Source organism: Marmota marmota, unplaced genomic scaffold (genome assembly GCF_001458135.2).
Source record: "Marmota marmota marmota unplaced genomic scaffold, marMar, whole genome shotgun sequence".
Taxonomy (NCBI): Eukaryota; Metazoa; Chordata; class Mammalia; order Rodentia; family Sciuridae; genus Marmota; species Marmota marmota.
This window is the reverse complement of record NW_025999897.1, coordinates 1,783,557-1,809,897: the sequence shown is the minus strand read 5'-3', so window position 1 is coordinate 1,809,897 and position 26,341 is coordinate 1,783,557. Positions and strand designations below refer to the sequence as shown.

Genomic DNA, 26,341 nt, shown 5'->3' with positions numbered 1-26,341 from the left:
TTTTTCAAGAAGATTATATCAGCAGCTGGGTATATAGCTCAGCTCAGTTGGTAGAGTGCTTTCCTCACATGCAAAAGGCCCTGGGTTCAATCCCCAGTACCACGAAAAAAAAAAATTCATGCTCTTGACTGTATTGTGAACAACAAACATTTAAGCCTGAGAGCTGAGTCTTTACTGATTGAATATGCATAATGTCCTTAGTGCAGATTACTTTAAAGACTTTTCAGGTCTCATGAATGTCCTCATAATTCAGGGAGTTCTAGAGGTCTTCAAACTGTAAGGTCTATTCATACTCTTAACGGGGGAAAACCTCATCAAAATGTTTAATCTGAGGCAACATAACCAAAAGCACAGTGAATTATACAGGTCAGGTCTTCATGTTAGATTCTACATGAGTTTATTGCTTTAAAAGAAAAAAAATCCAGGGGATAGTATTAGAGTTAACTTTGGTTCACCCACCTTTCTAATTTTACCAATGACTACTTCCCTATAAGGTCTGTTATATGTTTACCTTAGGATGTGGAAAGTCTAAAGGAGTCTTCATTTAAATTCTGAGGATTAAGTTGAGGCTTTGATGTTAATGCCTTACCTCTAAAATGTAAAATGAGAATATGCTTAGGGTGGGGGCTGGGATAGGGAGTGGTATTTCTAGAACTAATAAACATTGAAAACTGAATTCAGCCTCTAGTACCCTGCCTGAATAGTTTTCAGTGGCATGAGTTAGTCTTGTGATTTTTAACTTAGAAAAAGCTTTTGGGATAGGTTGGAGCACTTATTACATATTTATTGTTTAATGTCTTTAACATGAGCCTTTTTAATTTGTAAACATATGGAAGTGATTGTGGGACTGTGGAAAAAAAGCATTTACCTATTTACCTTTGAAATTTTAAGACAGTCCACTTTTTAGCATGTGTGTTGTGTCCAGCCTGTGGTTGTCTTTAATAAATGTGATTTTTTTTTCCTCCCCATTCTCTTCCTTTATTTATTTGCAAAGAAGCCTCTTCCCTAGTGAATTAGTGTAGAACAACATTTATTACTATAATTGTTGACCTTCTCTCTCCCCCATCTGTTTGTTAACACCCACTTTGTAAGGAATTATTTCTTGAGCCTGTCCTACAACTTTTCCATGATCAACGTCCCCACCCCACTTTTTGGGATTGAAGTCGGGAGCATTTGACCATTAAATTACATCCTCATCCCTTTGGAGACAAGGACTGGCCAGCTGGCCTCAAAAACACATCCTGCCTTTTGAGTTGCTGGCGTTATAATTATGTGCCACCCGGCCCAGCAACGACCAAATATAACTAATTGAATTGCTAAATGACTACCCTTTGTAAACAGCCCCTTCCTTGGAACCTAGTGAAATGCAGCTTGTTACTCTACTGGGCCTATTAATCTTAAAACTTTCCAGAACCACCTAAGGGAAGCTATTAGGAAATGAACTTTGGAATCAGCGACTTTTTATCTCTGGCTGTACTTTCCCACTAAGCAATTAAAGTCTCTTCCTGTTCAAAAAGTGATTGTAAAGTCATCACATGTCTGCTAGATAGGTGGCTGAGGGTTCTGATCTTGGGAGTCTAAACCCAGGCAAACATCCCCTTTTGAAAAAGGCTGCTTGTACGTTAGGGGTTCTGTATCAGGGGAGGGCTTTTTTAAAACACAGCTGGAGGGATGGGGGTCATAGCTCAGTGGCAGAGCGCTTGCCTAGCATGTGTGAGGCACTAGGTTCCTATCTTGGCACCCAAGTCCATTGACTTCTAAAGTATTAAAAAAAAAAAAAAATGGCTGGAGCTCAGTTCAAGACCACTCCAGGAGCTTTCTACCGGCAGCATTTGCCCTGAAAGCCTGGGTCTAAACCATCATAAATGGTTAATTTTTTTTTTTTTTTAATTTGGTGGGGAGGGAGTACTGGGGATTGAACTCAGGAGCATTCGACCACTGAGCTGTGGCTTTTAATCTGTCTCCTTTTGATCACCGGTGCTGACCTTACGTCACGGGTCTCACTACGTTGCTTAGCGCCTCGCTTTTGCTGAGGCTGGCTTTGAACTCGCGAGCCTCTGGGAGTACAGGCGTGCACCACTGAGTGGCTAAAACCTTTTTAAAAATGGAAGCCAAATTTTATTTTTGTAGACACCTAAGATTAAGTAGTTTATTTAAATGGTGATTTGGAGAACACAAATTTTGGTCGTATTTCCGGATTTCAAAGTATGGAAGTTAAAGTTGACTCAAGTGACTGCAGGACGCTGGTGAAAATTAGGTGAGATACGGGTGAAAAAGGACCAATGACCAGCAATTGCCGGCAGGGGAGCCGGGGCGGGGGGCGGGCGCTACTACACTACTGTGAGTAGGTAGACAGTAAAGAGCCCGTGAGCAACACCGGGCGGGGCAAGCCGGAAGTGGCTGTCAATTCAGTGATTCACTTCCGGAGGCGGGTCCTTCCAGCGCACGCTCGTTTCCATCGCCTGCGGCGTCCTCCCCGAGAATTGCTACAGTTTGTGGCAGTTTGTTGGGCTCTTCACAGTGATAGGGTATCGTGCTCTTTAACTCTTGAAGGAGATGCGCTCTAATGTAGCCATCAGGGCCTGCCGAAAAGTCTGCAGGTGTCTGTTGTCTGGGTTTGGGGGTCGAATAGAAGGGAGACAAGCCGAGCGTTTGGCGGAAAGGAGTGGCTCCCTCGGAGGGCACCCGAACGCCCACGCGGAGCTCGCCCGGGGCTGCGAGGAGACGGAAGCCCCCGAGTCTGCAGAGAGAGAGGCGCTGGTGGAGGTTTGTCAGAGAAGGCATTTTCTTAGCGGAACTAAGCAGCAGCTTAGCCGAGATTCTCTTCTGAGCGGGTGCCACCCGGGTTTTGGACCTTTAGGCATAGAGCTGCGGAAGAACCTGGCCGCAGAATGGTGGTCCTCGGTGGTGGTGTTCAGGGAGCAGGTCTTCGCGGTGGACGCCGTCCACCACGAACCAGGCCCTTCACTGCCGGGAGACGGCGCCTTCAGGTTAGTTTCGGCAGAAACTCTACGAGAAATCTTGCAAGACAAAGAACTGAGTAAGGAACAGCTAGTAGCATTTCTTGAGAACTTATTAAAAACTTCTGGGAAACTCCGGGAGAATCTTCTTCACGGTATGGTTCTTCACGATTTCATGCTTCAAAAACAGGTTTGGGGTAGAAAGGCAATCTCACTAAGTTTGGGGATTGCATCTGGTCCTTTTTTTTCGCCATGCAAAGGAAGTCATCTGGGTCTCGCCTCATTGAAGTGGTCCGTGGAGCAAATTGGTCCATGGAATTATTACTGTTTCTTAAAGAATTTGAATGGAAAAAGCTAGTAATGCTCTCAGTTTCACCGAGCAACCCCATAGACTTTCACAGCTAAATTGAATAGCCTAGAATTAAGAGCTGAGTTCAATCAAGTGTTTGAACCATTTGCTCATTGTTAACAAAAATGTTTACAAATATTTCCACAGTTACCTAATTGACTAATCAAAAGGTTTTTCTTTTCCCGCTTGAGCAAAAGGAAAAATTCATCATTTCTCCCCAAATTAATCTTACTGAAAACTGATCTGCAGACTGGTTTGACCCTTTAGGTAATGTTTGAGTTTGCCAACTCTTAAGACTAATCAAGCTATATAAGTAATTGTTGAGTGAATACACAGTAATTTGTGGGGCATCGTTGGCCTTTAAAGTCAAACACAACATAATGCCAAAATTCTGAAAGAAAAAAGGACCTCAGGTTCTTTACAGGACATACTTGCTGCCATAGGGTCTCATTTTTGTGAAATTTTGTCCTTGCCATCTTAGTACTATAGAGTAACTTAAAATATCGTAAACATCCATAGTTATGCCCATATTGTATCCTTTTAAAGATTTTCTTAATGAAATAAAGCAAATAAAAACAAACTGGTCAGATGCTGAGGTTGTGACTCAGTGGTAGAGTGCTCACCTAGTATGCATGAGGCACTGGGTTCGATCCTCAGCACCACATAAATATAAAGATATTGTGTCAACCTAAAACTAGAAAATAAATATTTTAAAAAATTGGTCATCACCGGCTGGGGATGTGGCTCAAGCGGTAGCGCGCTCGCCTGGCATGTGTGCGGCCCTGGTTCGATCCTCAGCACCACATACAAACAAAGATGTTGTGTCCGCCGAGAACTAAAAAAAATAAATAAATATTAAAAAAAAAAAAAAATTGGTCATCAGTATGATGGTTTCTATTCATAACACTTTATTTCATGATGGCTTTACTTTGGGATGTTGAATCACTATCTGCTCATTTACCATGACCAGGAAACAGATCATCTTCTTTCCTGTCTGTTAAATGGAAGCATGGTCTTTCCAGGTGCAGAATTAGAAAATGAGACATCCATTCATTTGAGCATCTATTTAGTTAGGAAACTTACTTGATTTAACTGCCAGTTCCTTAGTTGTCTAGTGTTTTTAGCTTAAACTTTCCCAGTTTGCCTTTTTTTTTCTGTTCCAAGTGCCTTTGTGCCCTTCCATCCCATATCTGAACTGTTGTGATACCCTCTACTTATAAGTTTTAAAAGTTTCTTAGCCATTCTGTCTCCAAATACTGCCCTGCGCTATTTTTATGCCTATATGTGGCTAATTATGTTAGACCTTTTCCCCATCTTGTCATCAATTTTCTTCAACACATTAACCATGTTTTAATGTTCATGTCTAATAACTCTAATGTATCTATTTTTAGTATCTGTTTCTCTCTGAGCTTTTGGTCATTTGGACTCTGATATTCTAGGTAATTCATACATAAAAAGTTGTAGAGATAAATTGAAGTTACAGGTGGTGGTTTCTTACTGGGAGGATATACTTTTGCTCTGGCAAATACAGAGAGGGAGTGGGGTGCATAGCTTCTTTTTTTCTTTCTTTTTTTCTGATACCAGAGATTAAACCCAGGGGGACTTAACCATTGAACCACATCCCCAACCCTTTTTATTTTGAGACAAGTTGCTGAGGGCCTCATTAAGTTGCTGAGACTGGCTTTGAACTTGTGATATTCCTGCTTCAGTCTCCCAAACCTTGTGATGCATATGTTCTTAACAACATCAGGGACTCAGCTGATGAGGGATGTGGCTTCAGATCTTCACCTCCAGTGTGTAGTCCTATTGGTGTCCCCAGTGAAAATTGGGTATTTACCAGGCCTGTTGGGTCACCAACAACAAGTTTTGTATTTCCCAGTAACAGCATTCAGCAGGATGCTCTGCTACTTGGGGAATTTGAAGAGCATCACTAAATATTGAGTTTACCTCTCTGTTCTTCCCTACTTTCCAGATCTTGGACCCTCATATTCCTTTCTGCCTTGGTAATGTCCTGTCTTTACACAGATTTTAACAAAATTTTGACCAGTATCTCTCATTACAACTTAGTTTCCCCAAATCAGGTAACGTACAGTGCTGTAATTTACTGAGATGTAATCTGAGTGCACAAAGAACTTTTTTTACATTTCTAAGTAGAAATGTTATAATTCTAACTCTGAAATTATTTAACGTATATTAGAGGATAAAACAAATAGGTAAATGTTATTGGTACCAAGATTTTCACTGTAAGAGAAAAGGCAAAAATAAAAGGGAAGGCAAGGATAAACTGTAATGTTAATTTTAAACTGGGAATATCAGCATGAACTCATGTAAAACTACATATTTCTCAACTGTCTTTATTGAAAGAGCATAGAAGCAATGATATTCCATAGCAATGAGCACACTTAGCTCTAAGATCCTAATTTCTAAAATGAACCAATGCTTGGAGAAGTGGCTGATTCCAGGTCTTGGGCAGGAAAAGTACTAGGTGAGTTTGGAACACTTAATGGGACTAGAAAGCAAAGGGACACAGAAGCTAGCTTGATTTTGCACAAATTGAGCATTTAAAAAACATTGATCACGATGGATCATAACGCACTACGTAAAATAAATCTTACAGCCCATAGTGTTAATTAAAAAAATAATAATAATAATGAAGCCAAGGGTAGAGAAGAAGGGGTAGAAAAAGCATTTGTTTTAAAATATCAGGTGGGATATTATTGGAAAGCAGGATATTATTGGGGAGTAGATACTTACTACCTTAACTAAATAATCAAATTTGGTTGTGTAAGTATTGGAATAATGTGTGCTTTCCTGCTAAAAATAGTTAGCTCAAATTCAGTCTTAAGAAAACAGTAGATAGGGACTGGGACTCAGTGGTAAAGGGCTCGCCTAGCACATGTGAGGTGCTGGGTTTGAACCTCAGAGCCACATAAAAATAACTAAAGATATGTGTAAAAAAAGAAAACAGTAGACAAATTACAAATGTGAGATAATGAATGACAGTCTGGATTAGAAAGCAAATGACAAAAATGTCATTGAAAGCAAAGTTGAGTTGGGAAGTCTTCTCAAGTCTTCTCAGTGGAAAGACTGAAGAAACCTATGGGGCTGGGGATGTGGCTCAAGCGGTAGTGCGCTCGCCTGGAGTGCGTGCAGCCCGGGTTCGATCCTCAGCACCACATACAAACAAAGATGTTGTGTCTGCCGAAAACTAAAAAAAAATAAATATTAGAAAATTCTCAAAAAAAAAAAAAAGAAACCTAAAATGCAGTACATGGACCTTAATTAGAAAGAAAAGAGCAAAAAATGATAATTTGGGTGACAGAATAAAATATCAACCATGTGGGCTGAGGTTGTGGCTCAGCAGTAGAGCGCCTAGCACATGCGAGGCCCTGGGTTCGATCCTCGGCACCACATATAAATAAATAATATAAAAGTATTGTGTCCAACTACAACTAAAATAAATATTAAAAAAAATATCAACCATGTGCTGAATGATACTGTGGTTAATTTTTAGGTGTAATAAAGGTAAGCCGAGAGTAGTTTTTGTTTTATAGGAGTTGCATGTTTAAGTGTTTGGGTGAGAATAAGAAAAAGAAAACTTGGGAAAATGTTGATTATTGATGATTTTAGGTGAAGGGTATGCAGGTGTTCATTATATACAAGTGTCTACTATTCTTTCAATTTTCTTACAGATTTGAAAATCTTCAAACTAACAGTTTGGGGGGAACTACCAAAAATTAAGTGGTAATTTAAGATTTCTCTTCATTAGCTCCATGCTACTTACACTGCTGTGTTAACATTACACTATTAGTTTGTCTACAGATAAAAATGATTTGAGGGATGGGGATATAGCTCAGTTGGTAGAGTGCTTGTCTTGCATGCACAAGGCCCTGGGTTCAATCACCAGCACACACACACACACACACAAAAAAAATTTGGATTTCTGGAGTAGATTTATACATGACTGGTGTGTTTTTTGACAGGTGCCTTGGAGCAGTATGCTAATTGCCTGGATCTGGTAAACAAGAGGCTACCGTATGGCCTCGCTCAGATTGGAGTTTGTTTTCATCCTGTTTCTGACATAAAGCAGATTCCTAGTGGTGTTAAAAGGTATAAAATATGGCAAATAACCTAGCCTTGTATTTAAAAATGGTCAAGAACCAGATATTTCCACTTTTGGATAAATTATAAAATTTTCTGATGAGCTAACTGATATTTTTGATGTCTAAAGAATTGGTGAAAGGACTGAAGCTTCACTAGTATGGTTTACTTCTGCAAGGACTTCAAGCCAGTGGCTTGATTTCTGGTTGCGTCATCGACTCCTGTGGTGGAGAAAGGTACTACAATTATAACTTTATAGTTAAGTAAATCATCTTAATGTGTCAAAAGTAATGCTTCTGTGTGACAAATGAACTTAGATTTGATGTAGCTACATTATATTTGTAAGAGATAGCTATAATAAATCAACAAATAAAAATAAAAATTTTTTGTAATGACTTTCATTGTTCAGATTATAGACTTTCTTTGGTAAAGACACTTTTTGAGCTCAGATACTGTTGTTGATAAGAAGGTAGAGTTCAAGCCAGGCATGGTGGTTTACTCTAGTAGTCCCAGTTACTCAGAAGACTGAGGCAGAAGCGTTGCAAGTTCAAGTTCAGACGGGGCACCTTAGCAGGCACTGACTCAAAAAGAGCTTGTGGGGAGTGGGGGGTAGCTCAGTGGCAAAGCACTTTCCTAGTATGCTTGATGCCCTGGGTTCAATCCCCAGTACTGAGAGAACCATACAAGGTAGAATTCAAACCCCTCACCTGCCATTCTTCTCTGGGGAGAGTTCGACCCTTTCCTCTTTCACAGCGTCAGCATTTGTTTCCTACCTCTGTGAATGTTCCATGTTAGTCAAAATGGTTTTTATAATTTAAAATCAAGTTTTTTTATATAATGAAAAGTTGAAGGGTTTTGTATTGCTGTTGTCTTACCTTTTCCCAACTTTTAAAAATCTCAAACCTAAACTAAACGGAAAAATCATAAATAACCAAGCACTTTACAGAAGGATAAGAATGGTGACCACACTTTTTTCTTTATCCAGTTTAGTTCATGTTTAAATTCCCTCTTATTCATTGGCTACAAAAAGTAGCATCAATAGTTTTTCTCACCTGTTCTTTCAGACTAAAAACGAGTATGTTTAGCAGTATACTCACACATACTTAATTAAGTTTCAGAAGTTTTACTTGGGACTTGACTGGTTTCAGTCAGTTGCTGGATAGAGTCTTAGGCAACTTTAATTCTTAGGACTAATTAGGGGATTAGTGGTAAAAAGTTAATGAGACAAACTTTCTTTTCCAGTTTGCCATGAGTCCATCTAATTTCAGCAGCAGTGATTGTCAGGATGAAGAGGGACGTAAAGGAAACAAACTTTACTACAATTTTCCCTGGGGAAAGGAGCCAATAGAAACTCTGTGGAATCTAGGGGATCAAGAACTCCTACGCAAGTATCCTGGAAATGTGTCTAAATTACACGTACGTTTTTTCTTGAGCTCCTGTGTGCTTTTTTTACCCAGATTCTCTGTGATAATTTCTGAACCATTTGAGAATGATTACAGACCTGGTGTCCCATCACCCTTTAATATTTCAGTGTGTATTTTTCAGGTGACCCCTATATAACCACAATGCAGCCATCAAAGTCAAGAAATTAGCAGCAATCCATTGTTACTATCCATTCCACAGAACCCTTCAGATTCAACTGGTAGGCCTGGTGAGGACCTTTATAGATCCAGGATCTAATCTGGATCATGTGTGTTCTATAGTCTGCTTCAGATGAACAGTTTCTTTAATCTTTCTTGATCTTTCATGACCTTGGCACTTTTGAGGTGTGCAGGCTAGTTGCTTTGTAGAATGACCTTGGAGTGGATTTGTCTGGTTTATGTCAGAAGCAGTGCTGCCTTCTCTCACATGGCATCAGTGCATCACTGAGTATGCTGACTTTAATCTCTTGGTTCAGATGGTATCTGCCAGAGTTCTCTAATGCTAATAAACATTTTGTATTTGTTAATGTGTTAATATGTCCTTGGTGGCAGATAGTTTTTTGTCCCTAAATTTTGCTGCATCCATCCATCATTTTTGCCCAGATAAGCTATCACTGTGAGGATCGTCAAATGTTTTTTTAATACCAATTTCATTATTCCTTCTGCATTTATTGGTCAGCAATATACTATAGGGGAGAACTTTTCTTCTTTCCCCATTTATTCGTTTTCTTGTATTGGTATGGATTCACAGATTTCTATTTTTATGATAGGGTCCAATCTATTACTGTCAGTATTGATTTTCATTCCCAAATTGTCCTAGACATTTCCGGTGTCCTTTACTTTTCGCCCCTGTGCTGGGGATTGAATCCTTATGCATGGGAAGCAAGCTCTCTATCACTGAGCCACATCCCCAGCCTTCCAGTGTCCTTTTGACATGTTCCATCATCCTCTCTATTAGCACCTTCTCACCTTTTTATAACAAATTGTCATAAAAATATGAAGTTCATTTTATATTTTCTTTATTTAGCTATGAAGTCAGCCATTTCCTATTAAAGGAATAATGTATTTAAAAACAGATTTTGCTATGAGGTATATTCCATATAACCAGAAATCAGTGCTTGGGGCCCTATCCTGGGTACAAGTAGGAAATGTGGATGATTGCATATGTGTGTATTTACACACTTAACCTCTGTTTGTATCTCTTAAAATCTAGGAGTTCATACTAGTTCTTCAGATTCCACCCCAATGCCATGGAGTTTATTCTAGTTTTCCGTCTGTGCTAATTTGTAATTCTCTTCTTTGACAGCAACCTGGCTCCAAGTATTTTCAGTGTATTTACTTATTTTTCATTTGGCCTATGTAACCAAACTCCCTACCATATTTAGACAAAGCTCAGCTCCAGATGCACCATCCTTCCACCCCCATACCCTGGATGGATGTGAAGGAAGAAGGAAGAGAGGCTAGTTGGAAAAGTGGATACTGAGTATGCTTTCTTGCCTAGTGTTCTCACCAGAGCACAGGGAAGGAGGAAAGTGTGGCCCTGTTCACTCAGTCTCCTCTCTCCTCTACCAGTCACGCTGGCCACAAGTTTGGCCCTTGACCTTCTGGGCTGGATGTACCAAGCAACTTTAAAAGCTCAGCCCTGGCAAGGGGGAGAAACAGTGCTTCCTTTACTTCATAAAGTAAAACAGAATTTTCTAAAATTTAAGCAGATGACATAATCCCTTAAAAGAAGGGACCCTGTCTTCTAAAACTTCACTCCTTTGGCGAGGAGGAGCTGTGTTGTATCGCTCAAGTGTGGATTTTCTGACTTGCACGGGTGGGAGTTTTATGTGCCATTGGGGCTAATACAGTCTGACAGGGAAAAAAGGTGCCTGCAACTTGAAAGGGCTTGGATGATGAAAATGAACGGGTTGAGTAGCCCTCTCTGCAATGCCTGAGACTAGAAATGTTCTGAATTTGGATTTTTTTAGTTTTTGGAATATTTGCCATATATATAAAATAAGATACCTTGGTGAAATTAATTTCAAGTTCACATTCACCTCATTCACGGACACTGCAGATAATTTTAGGTAATATTTTCATGTGCCTGGGTTTTGACTTTGAGCCATCACATGAGGCCAGGTGTGGAATTTTCTACTTGTGGTGCCATGTCAGTACTCAAAAAATTTTGAGTTTTTGATTTTCAGTTTAGGAATGCTCAACCTATAATTCATGTATAACAAATAGAAAGCTGACTAATTTTGAAATTTGAATAAGATACCTAACAAATAATTAGCTTATTCACGAACATTTTCCATAATTCCACTAAGGTCATACTTCATTTTGGGGTATTTCAACTCTCAAATGAAACTTACTTCACTAATTATTACAAAGACCAATTCAAACTTGTGAATAGTGATTTAAGGATGATCTTATATCATGGCTGTTAGTCACATGATAGTCTTTATTTTGGTCTGGGGATTGAACCCAGGGGTGCTTAACCACTGAGCTACAATCCCTTGTCTTTTTAATTTTTTATATTGAGAAGACCTCTCAAAGTTGTTTTATGGCCTCACTGAGTTGCTGAGGCTGGCCCCAAATTTTCAATCCTCCTGCCTCAGACTCCCAAATTGCTGGGATTATTGGTGTGTGCCACTGTACCTAGCTCATGATATTCTTTTAAAAAATAATAATAATGATTTTTTTTTAGTTGTTGATTGACCTTTATTTATTTACTTATATGTGGTGCTGAGAATCGAACCCAGTGCCTCACACATGCTAGACAAGCACTCCATCAACTGAGCCACAACCCTTGCCCCTCATGATATTCTTTATTGGAGTAATTTTCACAAATGAAACATTTTCTACTGCACAATTTTTGCTCTTCCATGGAATTATTCTTCTGTTTCTGTAGTTCACACAATTATTCATCATTAGGTGAACATATTGTAAATTATTAAGTAGAATTTCTGCCATTTGGTGTTTAGCTTTGAGAGCTGGGAATGTAGCTCAGTGGTAGAGCACTTGCCTAGTGTGCGTGAGACTCTGGGTTCAGTCCCCAGCACTGCAAAAAGCAGAACAGTAAAGCAATTCCAGTGAAGGCTGAACAGTTAAGACAGAAATTCAGGGCTGGGGATGTGGCTCAAGCGGTAGCGCGCTCTCCTGGCATGCGTGCGGCCCGGGTTCGATCCTCAGCACCACATACAAAGATGTTGTGCCTGCCGATAACTAAAAAATAAATATTAAAAAAAAAAAAAAAGACAGAAATTCATTGTAGAAGATACGAGAAACCAAATGTTAGCTATTCTAGCTAAGACCAATTACCATTAGATAGCTTGACATCCATGGATATTCAGTTTTAAAATATTAGAAAACAAAACATTCTTAATACTTAATAACAAGCAGGCTTTCTCTTGCAGTGCCTCAGAATTATCTTACTCAATATCAGTTCTATAAATGTGTGAAAGACTTCAACTCTTAATGGAGTTAGATTAGATATCAGAAAGCTCAATGCCCTTTGAGGGCAAGTTTTTAATCTTTGAAGTATCATATGTAATTCAAATGTCTGTATGTATGTGTATTAATGAAGACTGTTTGATCATGGATAATTAAAAGAAGTTGAGGGTTGTTTTTTAAGCATTCAAAAAAAAAAAAAAATCACAGCCAGGTGCAGTGGTATGTACCTATAAACCCAGCTACTCAGGAGGCTGAGATAAGGAGAATGGCAAGTTCAAGGCCTGCTTGGGCAACAAGACTGTCTCAAAATAAAATATATAAAGGGTTTGGGATGTACATTAGTGGTAAAGCACTTACCTAACATGTATGTGAGGACCTAGGATCAATACCCAGCACTGCAGGAAAAAAATAATAATAACAATGATAATAGGAAGAAAAGAAAAAAGAACTGTTTTAAAACTTGAAAGTTTTTTAAATTGAATTTTTTTCATATTTGAGATGATTCTTCAATTTAAAAGAGAGAAATAAGTTTATCAATACTTGATGTATATAATGTATTTATTATATTTTATATTCATAATTACAGCTCTAACCCAAAAGTCAAGTTCTTAAGAGATGTTTATTAGAGTGTTCCCTTTCTAGCTACCATTCACCTAGGAAGCACTGAGAAAAGGTGGCACTTGCTCCACTCCAGTTTAGTCCATCCATTCTGGGTGCAGAGCCCAGCACTGTTGTGTTGTAGATTCACAGCTGACTGTGAGTGGCTGCCTGGGATCCACTGGTGAAATCTGAACTCCCTGTGCAGAATGTGTCCCCATTATATTTGTGCCCAGTGCCTAGCATAGGCCTGGTCCAGATGGGATGCTTTGGGAATTGAATTCTTAAGTTTGTATTCTGATCATATAATTCTGAAATATATAATTTTAATAAAGAGTTCTGTTAATGTGACAACTTTAGTGTTTTCTGTGAAGGGCCGAGATGGACGGAAAAATGTGGTACCTTGTGTCCTGTCTGTAAGTGGGGATCTGGACCGAGGCGTGCTAGCCTACCTCTATGATTCTCTCCAGCTCACCGAGAACTCCTTTGCAAGGAAGAAAATCCTTCATAGAAAGGTGCTTTTGATATTTCAGAGATGGACTTGGGAAACTAAACTTAGGGAACTTTTTCCTTTTTTTATGTTAATTGTGCCCTTTTTCTCCCTTTTGCTTGTGACTTTTAATTGCCTTAGGTCCTGAAGCTCCACCCTTGCTTAGTCCCTGTAAAGGTGGCCTTGGATGTGGGAAGAGGCCCTACGGTGGAGCTAAGACAAGTGAGTTCACCTGCAAGCTGTGATTTTAATTATGACTCTTACTCCAAGTGAACTTGGTAGCTTGCCACTTGAAATTTTATTTTTATTTGCTTACTTTTGAAATGTTTTAATTAAATATTGAACTGTGGATAAATACTGTGGTTAATTACAGATGGATGAACTATGGTATAAAGGAGGCTGAATACAATTCAGTGGATTTTGCTGTTGAAGTCATGCCCACTCAGTTTCATATTTTAATGATTTTATATAGTTTTAGGGCTTGTGATGTAGCTCAGTGGTTGAGAGCTTGTCTGCAACGCCCTGGATTCAATCCCCAGCATCACCAAAAAAAAAAAACAAAAAACCCACAAACAATTTTAGCAATTAAAATATGTATACAGATGTCTAATGGATTATTTCTTTCCATTTTAACTTAATGCTTGTTGATATAAGCAGAGGTTCTAGATCAGTGATTTTGGTTTTTCTTACCTGTCTTGGTCTAATGATTAAATATTATTGAGAAAAACCAGTGGCTTGGTTTTCATTTTTTTCCTGAGATTCCTTTTTTCATTTTTTTTTGGAGATTCCTTTTTTAGCTGTCATCATTTCTGTCCAGGACTGAGACCCACCCGGCCTCTCTGGTGAGGTCTGTAAAGTGGCAGTAGTGAGCCAGCAAAGAGGACTGTGGCTTGTGCTGCACACCTAGGGTTTGAGAAACTGCTCTCATATCTGGAGGCATTTTTGATAGTCACAGGAGGGGAAGTGGGGTATGGCCAAAGCCCCTGTGTCTGAAGTGCCCAGGGGACAAAGCCAATGCTGGCCATTATAAATTTTCCTTTGTTTTGCTTTGCTTTCCTGCTCATAGAGAAGAAGTAAGGTCCACTGTGTCATTTAATAGTCATTACTTTTCCATTTGCAGTCAGACTTTGTCCATTCTCTCGGGACATTTCTGTGATTGGCTTCTGGAATTCCATGCTACAAGTTTTTCTCACATTTTATCCTCCTGGCTCTTCTCTCTCTTTGATAATGGTAGCATAATCCTAGGGCTCAATTTTCACCTCTCACATGAGTTGAGAGTTAACATTGCTCTTTGGACCTGTTTTTTATCTGACAGAACCAGTTTTAGTTTAATTGGGTTTGTTTTGAATGATAATGGTGATTAAAAATCATTTGATATAAAAATATCTCTCAGAAGATATTTTATCTTCTGACTCCAGACTTTTTATATCCCCCTACCCACACCCCACAAGGCTTATCCAAAGGTGGAAAGTTCTCTAGAGGTAAGATGAACGCTTCTCGCATCCTCAAATCAACTCTAAATATATCTATAAAAATTTTTTAAAAATTAATATGGGATATTAATGCCTCATTATTTATTTATTTTTGCAGTACTATGGATTGAACTCAAGGCCTTGTATATGATGGGCAAGCGCTCTACTCCTGAGCCACACACACCCCTACTCTTTTTATTTCATTTTATTTTGAGTCAGTATCTTGCTGAATTGTCTAGATTGTCCTCAGCTTGTCCAAGTAGCTAGATTACAGGTGTGCACCACTTCACCTGGACTTAGAGATTGAAGAAGGTGATTTGTGGTTTCACAAAAATAGGACACTGTTTTTCCTTCTTTCTATTTGAGGTCTTTATATTTTTCTTCAGGTTTGTCAAGGGCTATATAATGAATTACTAGAAAGTGGAATTTCTGTGTGGCCTGGATACTTGGAAACCTTGCCATCTTCATTGGAACAGCTTTATTCAAAGTAAGAGTGAGTTATTTTCCTTGCGTAAGAAATGTGTTTTTTTCAGTTATTACATGTGTCTTTAGTTAATGACAATTGAAATAAAACTCGAAATGTATATGTAATTTAAAATTATTCCTTATTGTCCCTTTTATAGAGCCATGTGCCCTTTAATAAACCTATTAAGTCCCACATTCTCAATTCTGCAAATATTTCAACAAAATTGACACAGGTGTACTAAATTGGTTGGAAATCATAATCTAGAATTTACATATGTATATGTAAATTATATATTTTTTAATAATTTAAGTTGGGCACAATACCTTTATTTCATGAATTTATTTTTATATGGTGCTGAGGATCAAACCTATTGCCTTACACATATGAGACAAGCACTCTACCACTGAGCTACAACTCCAGCTCCTGGAAATTATATTTTTTAAACACTATATTCATTCATCTATTACTTTTCTCAAAAGACTATGTAGACCTCTAAAAAATAATAGTTATTTAAAAGTTGCCATATGTGGTGGTATATCTGTTACTCAATTCAAGTTTCACCTCTGGGATGAGGGGACAAAATGGGTTAATTGCTATAGCAGGGAACAAAAGGTACATTTGAGCGCATGCTGTGTACAGTTCTAAAGCTTCATGTCATGAAGTATGTGTACCTCAGTTTATCCATTAGAGACGACATTACATACATAAGGTGCATTTGTTGAATCAGAACTCAAGGAATATGATGCCTTTCCTTGGCTCATTCTGAGATTAAGTGGAAGAGAATTCTACCCAAGCAGAGAGAACTAGTCTTCTCAGGGATTGGCACCTCTGCTCACCAGATTGCTCAAGACTGAAACTGGTTACTGGTTGATCACCCTTAACCTGAAAATTCAGAATCTGAAATGCTCTGAAACCTGAAACTTTTTGAGTGCTGACGTTTCACAAGTGGAAATTTCCACACCTGACCTCATGTGACAGGTTGCGGTCAAAACCCAGGTGCACCAAAGATGTCAGCCTGCCTCCTAAATAGATGTCAAATTCACATCTCTGTCTTTATAGTTAAGGTCATCCGAGTTAAGGTCACCAGTATCTTTTGTGTAGTATTGGATTCATCTCCTAATTGATCTCCCTTTATCTAGTCTTGCTAGTTCTGCTATTTTATTAATAAAAATGATTCATTCTTCTTTCTTTTTGGGTGTATTTTTATTTACTTATTTATTTTTTACTGTTTGTGTTGAATATATGTCTTTTGGATAAAGTGATCTGAAAGTTTGTATTCTGAACTCCTTAAAACTTACCTTCTGGATAATGTCTGCAAAAAATAGCTTTCTATTTTTAGAAACAGCAACTAATGGTTTTATCATATATCAAATGAAGAGATTGAACTTTCCAGTCCTCACAGGTTCTAAAACCTTACCTTTGAGTCATGCGGATGTAACAAGTATTGTTATTATTTATGCGGCTTTTGTCCCCACATATTTTTATCCATATATTTATTATTAAATACCTACTGTGCCTTATGCATTTTGATACTGAACAAGACAAAGTTCCCTGGTCTTGGTTTTTGTGAAGCTAGTATCTAAAACAGATAACAAATAACTAAATAGATAAAATAGTTTTTAATGGAATCCTACAAAGGAATTAAGCATTTAATGAGATAGTGTGGCTTGCTGAGCAGAAAGGCCAGTGTAGATATATTCAGTGATTGCTGAACTACAAACTCTATTAGCATGCTATAAGTTATAAAGAATGCGTGTAGTTGGTATAATTTGCTGTACACCTGATCTTTACTATAACATTGTTTATTATACTAGACTTTAAAATCATTGTTCTTGAATTACAGCCAAGTTCCAAAGGCTGTGGGAGTTATGAGGTTCATCCATATCACACCAAATGTGTGTTGAGGTGCCAATGTTTATGTCTCTGGTTTTAGTTTCTCAAGAATTCCTTAATTACAATCCATTACAAACTCTAGGAATTTTGCTTTGAATATGATTCGGAAACAAAAAAAGTTGGGTTTGTCTGCTTCAGTTATCAGGCCCTGACCTTGAGTTGGAAGTGGCAGGGCTGTGGTTGAAGCTGGCACTGTGGGTTTGTGTATTTGAGTTCATGTGTTTTGTTGAACTTCTCTTTTCTTAGGTATGATGAAATGAGTATCCTTTTCACAGTTTTGATTACTGAAACTACTTTGGAGAATGGATTAATACATCTGAGAAATAGAGATACCACAATGAAGGAAATGATGCATATATCCAAATTAAAAGACTTTTTAATCAAGTATATGTCATCAGCTAAGAATGTATAGGTTTTCACATTTGTATAATAAATACTCTCCTAATTTGGTTGTTTTATGTTCATTTGGATTGTTTTTAGTCCCTTTGCACTCAGAAGTAGACATTTTTTGGTGTTTTCTTTGATTCATTTGTTGTTATACTTTTGATATATTTTATCGTATCAAGAATATGTTAAGCTACAAGTAATGAAAATCCTACTATACTGGTTTAAGCAATTTGAGGTTTGTTTTTCTCATATAACAAAAAATGGTGGGGACAGACCATCTAAAGCTAGTGTAATTGTATAGTTAGGGACCTAGGCACTGGGTTGACCACCATCTGTAGTATGTTGACTTGTTGCCTCCTGATCACAGGTGACTGCTGCATTTCCAGCCTTCTTGTCCACCTTCTAATTAGGAAAGTCAAGGAGACAAGAGCTAGCCAGTGAAGATTCTTCCCATTTTAGTTATGAAAATAAGAGCTTTCCTAGTCACTGCAATCAGAAGATCTCTCCATCTCATTGATCAGAATTGGGCCATGTGGCAGTTGGTCCAGGATCAGTCACCATCTAAGGAAATGAGAATGCACTGATTTAGTAAAATGTAGCTTATCCCTTGGAGTACAGTATTATCTTACTGTCTGACCATGGGTTTTTTTATCAGGAAAAAAAAGAAGGTTTTGTAGTCCCAAGGATTGAACACAGAGGCACTTTACCACTAAGCTATATCCCCAGCCCTTTTTATTTTATTTTGAGACAAGGTCTTGCTAAGTTGCTGAGGCTGGCCTAACACTTCCAATCCTCCTGCCTCAGCCTCTTGAGTAGCTGTCTCAACATAAAAAATTCAAGAAGGGCAGGGGCTATGACTCAGTGGTAAAGCACCCTGGGTTCAATCCCTAGTACACGGGAGGGGTGTAATTTACATAAAAATAAATTTACCTATTTCAAGTGATAAGTTTTGACAAGTAACTACCAACACAATGATAACAGGACATTTTCATCACCCCAAAACATCCCCTCATGCCATTTTAGTATGCCTTAGTAGGAAACCTTATTAGGTTGAGAGCTACATAGCTGGACTGTTTCTTTTTGACAGAACTTCCCCCAACCCAGATGCTTTTAATAAATTTTCATGATCATAAATATTTTATTTATTCTTATGTGGTGCTGAGGATCGAACCCAGGGCATCACACGTGCTAGGTAAGTGCTCTACCGCTGAGCCATATCCCCAGCCCTCATAAATATTTTCACCAAGTAAAAATTTACAGACTTTAAATTTTTTCTCTCATTGATGTTGTTAAGCCACATTGCTCTCTATTGAAACATGTTAGAAACCTATGAGGCTGGGTGCAGTGGTGTGTGTCTGAAATCCCAGCTACTCATTGGCTGAGGCAGGTGGATCACAAGTTTGAGACTAGCCTGGGCAACTTACCAAGATCTTGTCCCCCAAAATAAAAAGGACTGGGGATGCAGCTCTGTAGTAGAGCACCCCTGAGTTCAACCTCCAGTCCTGGGGATGGGGGACAGAAAAACAGTCCTGAAACTCATTGTTGACTTAGCTATAAGAATGTTCTTGGAGACAGTGGCCTGCTATGTTTATAGTATGTCCTCATGTGAAGAAGCATAGAAATTTTCCTGATTTAAATATCAGGGATTGTGTGTTTCTCCTGAATCACTGACCTATTACATCTTTACATTGGCCTTTTATCCATAGGTTGAATCCCATCCATGGGTTCAACCAACCGTGGGTTAAAAGTACTCGGTGGGGGGGGGACACAAAATCTTGCATCTGTATAAACATACTCCCCCGCTCTGTTATTATTCCCTAAATAACTGTTTGATGGAATTTACTTGTCTCGGGTGTACATACTCTGGAGCTGACTTAAAGCACAGGGGAGGATGTGCACAGGTTCTGTGCACAACTGTGGATCTTGGTATCCAAGGGGAATTCTGGAACTAATCCCCATAGATACTGAGGGACGACTGCATTTTTGTTCATTCACAAAGACTATAGGTGTCGAGGACCTCCCAGCAGGAGCAGGTGAGACAATGAACAGGTAGGGACTCCAGGAAGGCCTTCTAGACGAGTGATAGAAGTGGAGAGGTGACGTGCTGGGTAACAGCTGGGCAGGGAGCTCTACAAAGGTGGTCAGAAAATTGAGAAGGAATGATGCCAAGGAGCAGCCTTATGATGTGTTCTGGACAGAGGGACTGAGGCACCCAGGCCCTTGCGTAGATAGAGGAAAGGCCTGAAATAACCCCAGAGCAGAGAGCCAGCCAGGAAGGCAGGAGTGAGCAAAGGGGAGACAGATGGGAGATGAGACCCCAGAGGGCACATCCCTTCCACGAGGGCCACAGTGAGGAGGTTGGAAACCACTGGGACAGGAGGGGACAGTTCGAGTAGAGAGTGGGCATATTGTTCATTTGAAAAGATCTCTATGGGGCCTGGGATTGTGGCTCAGTGGTAGAGCGTTCACCTGGCATGCGCAGGGCCCTGGATTGGATCCTCAGCACCACATAAAAATAAATGAATGGAATAAAGGTATTGTGTCCAACTACAACTGAAAAAATAAATATTAAAAAAAAAGAAAAGATCACTGTGGAAAAGAGAATGCAGAGGAGCAGAAAGGAGACTGTGAAAGGACTCTGACCTTAGCCCCATAATGGTGGCAGGACAAGGGGTGGGGGTGCAGCAATATCTTCCTAAACCCCGCAGGAGGATCCCTGCCCAGACTTTGCACTCCGGATGGTCATTTCCCAGGGAAAGGTCATGCTCTGGCGCACTCTTCCCACGGGACATCTGATGGGCCACAGAGACAGGCACAGATGTCCCATGATCCTCAGGTGTCTAATTTCTCTAGCCTAAGTTATGTGCCACTGGAGAGCTCAGTCACTGTCTCTGGCAGTGCATACTGGGAAAGGGTCAAGGGTTAGGAATGAGTCCATTCTCCTCCAGGGCAGCTGAGGAGAGAAGGGAATTAGCTCCAGGCTTCCTGAACCCATTGCTGATCACGCCCAGGCAGGTCTCCCTTGACAGCCTGAGGGAGAGGCAGCACAAGAGCAAGCCAAGGAGGCTGTAATCCTCCACCCTGGGAGCGGGAGCAGGACCAGCGGTGGGGGGCCCAGAGCACACGCCTGCCAACGACTCCTCAGCCCAGCGAGAGATCTATAGATTATTGGCTGTTATCATATCTTAAATATGCCTCTCAAGACAAGTTCCCCAGCTGAAGGGGTTTGGGAGATAATGAAAACATTAGGAGGTGGGGCCCAGTTGGAGGGAGGCTGTCCTGGGAATGTGCCCTTGAAGGGTTGGTCACCAGTCCCTGTCTCTCCCTCTGCTTCCCCGCTGCCTGGAGGTGAGGGGCTCTGCTCTGTTCCGTGCTGCCCCCCTCCAAGATGTTCTGCCTCATCAGAAGCCCAAAGCCACAGGGCCCCCACCCAGCAACTGCAGACTGAAACCTCCGAGACCTTGAGCTAAAATAAATCTTTCCTCCTTTAAGTTGTTTTTCTCAGGTGTTTTGCCACAGAGACAGAGCCCTGACTAACACACTGGTCTTTTTCTTAATGATTAGTAAAAGCTCATTATGCATTATGGAACTTTGCACTTTATCTGAGACCTGAGTTCACAATGTTTCCCTTTCATTATTTTTGTGACTTAATTGAGGTTTTTACTTTAAATATAATTTTTAACTGGTTTGTCTAATCAAATGTCCTTCATGTCTTCTGGATAGTAAGTCAAGCCTAGGAAAGTCGTCTCCATTTTAAGATTATTTTCATTTAAAAAAATTTGTTTGGTACTATGAGTTGAACCCAGAGGTAATTTACCATTGACCTATACGTCCCCGGTCCTTTTCATTTTTATTTTAAGACAGGTTCTCACAAAGTTGGTTAGGGCCTCGATATATTGATAAGGTTGGCCTTGAACTTGTTATCTTCCTGTCTCAGGTTTGTTTGTGTGTTTTGTTTTGTTTTGAGAGAGAGAGAGAGAGAGAGAGAGAATTTTAATATTTATTTTTCACTTCTTGGCGGACACAACATCTTTGTTTGTATGTGGTGCTGAGGATCGGACCCGGGCCGCACGCACTCCAGGCGAGCGCACTACCGCTTGAGCCACATCCCCAGCCCTGTTTGTGTGTTTATTTATTTATTGAGATGAGGTCTTGATATTTTGCCCAGGCTGGTCTTGAATTTTTGGGCTCACATAACTCTCCCATCTCAGCTCCCTGAGTAGCTGGGACTACAGACACAGGCCATTGGACTGGCTAAGTGGCACTCTGGAACCACATTACTGGGTAGGGGGTGTGGCTCCATGGTAGGGTGCTTGCCTGGCATGCATGAAGCCCTGGGTTCCCTCCCCAGCACCACAAAAATGAAAACAAACCGCATCATAACCCTCGTCAGAAGCCTAGGAAATTACAGGTGCCTTGCCCCTGGAGCAGGGCACGTGGTGATCCTCCACTCACAAGAGCAGGAGGTGGGGCAGGGGCAGAGAAGCCAGGCACTGTCCTGGCAAAGCTCTGCCCTCCACTCTGGCCCCCAGTTCCTCCGCAGGAGGCAGCTGAGGCCCAGGCAGCAAGGGTAGTGTAAGAAAATCTACAAAGGATTACAATTAAAAAGAGAATTTAGCAAGAAGGCTGGATCCAAAGTCAACCTTCCAAAATACTGTTTCTATATATCAAAAACTGGAATAATAATCCTATTTCCCATTGTGTCAAAGTAACAAGTGCTTAGGAATACATCTAAAAAAAGATGTATTGAATCATCCTGGGTTCAATCATCCCTGATACCCATATATTTAAAAATATAAATAAAATAAAAACAAATAAATAATAAAAATCAGAAAAAAATCAAAACAGCCCTGGAGGGGGCTGGGGATGTGGCTCTAGTGGTAGTGCACTGCTGCACTGCCCTGGCATGCGAGCGGCCCCGGTTCGATCCTCAGCATCACATACAAACAAAGATGTTGTGTCCGCCAAAAACATAAATAAATAAATAAATAAATAAATAATAATAATAATAAACCAGCCCTGGAGAAAGAGAGGTTAGATCCTGAAACAGGCACTTAGTAAAAGAAGAACTCCCGGTGACATAAACATGGGAGAAGGTGCTCATCCTTATTAGTTACCAGTAGAAGCATCTAAAATCACTATGAAATTCCACTATATACTCTTAAGAAAATGGCCAGATTTAAAATGAGCAGCAGCGACCGTGTTGGTTCAGACGCAGGAAATGGGGACTTCCGGACTCCGTGGGTGTGCAAAGGTGGCAGTTCCACCGGAAAACGATGTGGCTTTCTCTGCTTGGGCTGAAGATAAGCACACCCAGGAACGGGGCTCTCTCCAGCCATTCCTGGGTCTTGTGTCCGCTGCATGCACATGGGAGCCAGGAGAGGGCGCAAGCACCAGAATGTGCACAGCAGCATTGCTTCTAACAGCCTCATCAGCTGTAGAATAAATAAATCACAGTATATTCTAACAATGGAATATAATGTAGCAATGGAAAGCAATGAATTCCAGCTACATTCAGCAATGAGAGTGAATTTCATAAACACAATATTGAGCAAAAAGGGCCATGTGGTGCACACCTGTAATCCCAGCAGTTGGGGAGGCTGAGGAAGGAGGATCAGGAGCTCAAAGCTAGCCTCAGCAAAGGTGAGGCACTAAGCAACTCAGTGAGACCCTGTCTCTAAATAAAATACAAAATAGGGCTGGGGATGTGGCTAACAATGGGGGGCTCATCAGCACTTCCCTGATAGAACTCATTAGACTGTACGCATACTTGTATGCATTTTCAGATAATGTGTGCTCTATTTCACAATGAAAAATTTTAAAGAAGGTATCCATTTGCAGAAGAACCAACATGAAATTTCTAGACCTGAAAGCCATAGCTACTGAATGAAAAACTCAGCAAATCCTTTTCCTCTTCCCTTCCTGGATTCAATCCAGAGGATGTCAGTGCTGGCCAAGCATCAGGTGGCAGTAAGGTAGAGTGGAACCACAATGACCAGGAGCTGGTGTTGGGGCCCTCCTGGGGAGAGGTGGGAGACCACACAGGGCGTGGTGACGCGCTCAGAGTGCTGGGCATCTACACAGTGGAGTGTCAGCCCACATGTGGAGTTGGAGCCTGTGAAGGGCACAGAGTTCTGCAAGTGGGAAGGGAAGGGGCAGGTGTCAGAGCCCAGATGGAGTGACAAGGGTATTCTCATGAAAGGGCAGCCAGGAGGGGTGACTGTGTTAAGGGTCCCTGGTGTCAGATTCTTAGTGGGGTGTAGAGGGTGTTGGTGTGACAGAGCCCGAGCAGGGTGAGGAGAATGTCTGGGGTTGAGCGTGTGATTCTGGCTCAGATATTGGAACCTGAGAAAGTGGAGGGACTTCTGCAGCAGGACACATTGGTGTAGGGGTGTGGGGTGTCAATCCAAGTGTCATGCAGGGGGTGTCTGCATGGGAGACTTATTACACACAGGGGATCTGACGAAAGTCAATATATCTATTCAAAGAGCCTATCCACAAAAATTAATTATTACAAAAATACTATAATTAATGTAATGTGATGTGTTCATCTGAGAAATCCAGTGGACATCCCTGAAGGGGATGTGATCAAAGGAATCACCAGTTATGGGAGAAATTGACACCATGCGCTGCCTGAGAGGACACACTGAAAGAACCAGGCATCTTCTGTGACATTTCTGACAAAAATGCATCCTGAGTCTCCATCACAGTCACATCAGGTAAACTCACAGTGAGGGATATTAAAACATAATTGATCCCAGTGGCTTTGGAGGCCGAGGCAGGAGGGTTGCAAGTTCAAAGCCAGCCTCAGCAACTTAATGAAGCCCTAAGCAACTTAGCAAGATCCTGTCTCTAAATAAAAAATAAAAAAGGGCTGGGGATGTGGCTCAATGGATAAAAGCTCATAGGTTCAATCCCTGGTACCAAAAACAAAACAAAATGATAATTGGCCTGTTGCCTTCAAAAGCCCAGGAGAGGCGGAGGGGCTGTTCCACACTGAAGGACATGGTATGTCTTGGTGGATGAATCATGTGCTGGGAGGTTGGTGCCTTCCTACCTGTGGGGACAGAAACTTCTGCCCTCCTGACCATCCTGGACCTTGCCCTTGGCACCTAGCCATCCAGGGGTTCATCCTTTCTCATAGCCTTTATAATAAAGCAGCAGGGGAATTAAACTTGTTCCAAGTTTTATAATCCATTTTAGCAAATTACCCAGCCGAAGGAGTGGCAGGAACTCCCAATTTATAGCCATTTGGTCAGAAGCACATGAGGTCCAGACTTTCAACTGGCTTCTGAAGCGAGGGCAATCTTGTGGGCCTGAGCCCTGTGACCTGGAGGCTGAACTTAACTCCCAGTGGTTAGTGTCAGAAATGCATTGAGTCATCAAACGCCAGTGGTTGTTGGAGAGTTGGAAAACTGGTTACTGACAAGGGAAAAAAAACCCACACATTTGGTGTCAGAAGAGCTGTGAATGCAGAACATTTTCATCAGAACCGTAGATATGGTTATTTCAAGATGATGTTCTTTTATTCTTTGGTCAGAACTCTCTAGAAGCCAGCATCCTGCCAACTAAAGAGGGCCTGCCACCTGTAGGAATGTGTCCTCGTGCCTGGCTGCAGGCCTTCACCCTGGCTGTAGGCCTGCGGGTCACCCAGGATCATGACTCCCGCCACCTGCCTGAACCTACTCCATCCACCTCCGTGGCTGTAGGAATCTATTTCCCTGACTTAGTTCTGTGTGCTTGGCTGCTTTCTCTCCCTCCTGCATTCTCCTCCCACTGGCTTTGCCCTTGACTGACCTTCAGTGACTATGTGTGGTCCCCAGGTCCCTGTGCCCTTCCTCCCTTTCTCTCTCTCATTCATTCATATTCTCATATTCTCTCTCTCTCTCTCTCTCTCTCTCCCCCCGCCCCACCCCAGGATTGAGGATGGGACCCAGGGCCTCGTTTCAGGCAAGTGCTCTACCACTGAGCTACATCCTGGCCTTTCCTGCTTCCTTTCTGACCTTGACTGTCCCTCTGGTGACCAAGTTCCACAAAAACCACTCTGAACATCCAAGTGTACATCTTTTTTTTTTTTTTAAGTTGTCAATGGAACTTTTTTTATTATTCATTTCTATGTGGAATCGAACCCAGTGACTCACACATGCTAGGCAAGCGCTCCACCACTGAGCGGCACCCCCAAGTGTACATCTTAGAAAGTAAAAGACTTTCTGGTGGTTAGAAACGTAGGTTAGCTGTCACTCAGACCTGAGTTCCTTTCCTGCCTTCAGGCTTTACTGAGTGACCTTGTGCCTTAGTTTCTTTTTGTATGAAAGGAGGGAAATAAAAGTACCTGCCTCAAGGAGCTGATACAGGGACTACAAGAGGAGATGCACCGAAGCACTTAGTGCCTGCTCAGTTGGTATCAAATATTATCATTGTCATTATTAAGGTATAAAGGCAATTCTGAGAGGCATATGGGCTACCTCTTGCTCTGAGTCACACCCTCTGGGCCTCACCTCTGATTCCAGCTGCCTCTAGGGCTTCCCCCACTCTGTACCCAAGCTTCTTACTTCAATACACAACACACATCATTTTTTTCTGTCCTGAGGCTTGGCTGCGCCATGGGGTAAGACACCAAAGGAAGCCTGCGTGGGACACCCACATGCAGAGCCTAGAACTGGAGGAGGCGCCTCCCCTCCTGGGGCTGTCTTCAAACAGCAGGGGTTGGAAGCCAATTAATCAATGCCTCTCACCACTGATGCTCAAGTGGACCATTCTGAGAGTC

The 26,341-nt window shown here is 41.0% G+C and overlaps 1 protein-coding gene and 1 long non-coding RNA gene across 2 annotated transcripts; one reads left to right on the top strand and one right to left on the bottom strand.

Moving 5' to 3' along the window:
- Nucleotides 1-113: 113 nt before the first annotated feature.
- Nucleotides 114-26,341, bottom strand: LOC125615084. Its single transcript, XR_007345641.1, has 3 exons — nt 26,329-26,341; nt 26,040-26,047; nt 114-229 (listed from the first exon to the last, which is right to left on the bottom strand). It is a non-coding gene; the product is annotated as an uncharacterized LOC125615084 (long non-coding RNA).
- On the top strand, nt 1,866-17,651 carry Polg2 (DNA polymerase gamma 2, accessory subunit). The gene is made up of 8 exons (XM_015504825.2): nt 1,866-3,115; nt 7,293-7,419; nt 7,541-7,646; nt 8,653-8,826; nt 13,241-13,381; nt 13,498-13,578; nt 15,215-15,315; nt 17,434-17,651. Exons 1-8 carry the CDS (start codon nt 2,557-2,559, stop codon nt 17,597-17,599), a joined length of 1,455 nt encoding a protein of 484 aa, XP_015360311.1. The 5' UTR covers nt 1,866-2,556; the 3' UTR covers nt 17,600-17,651.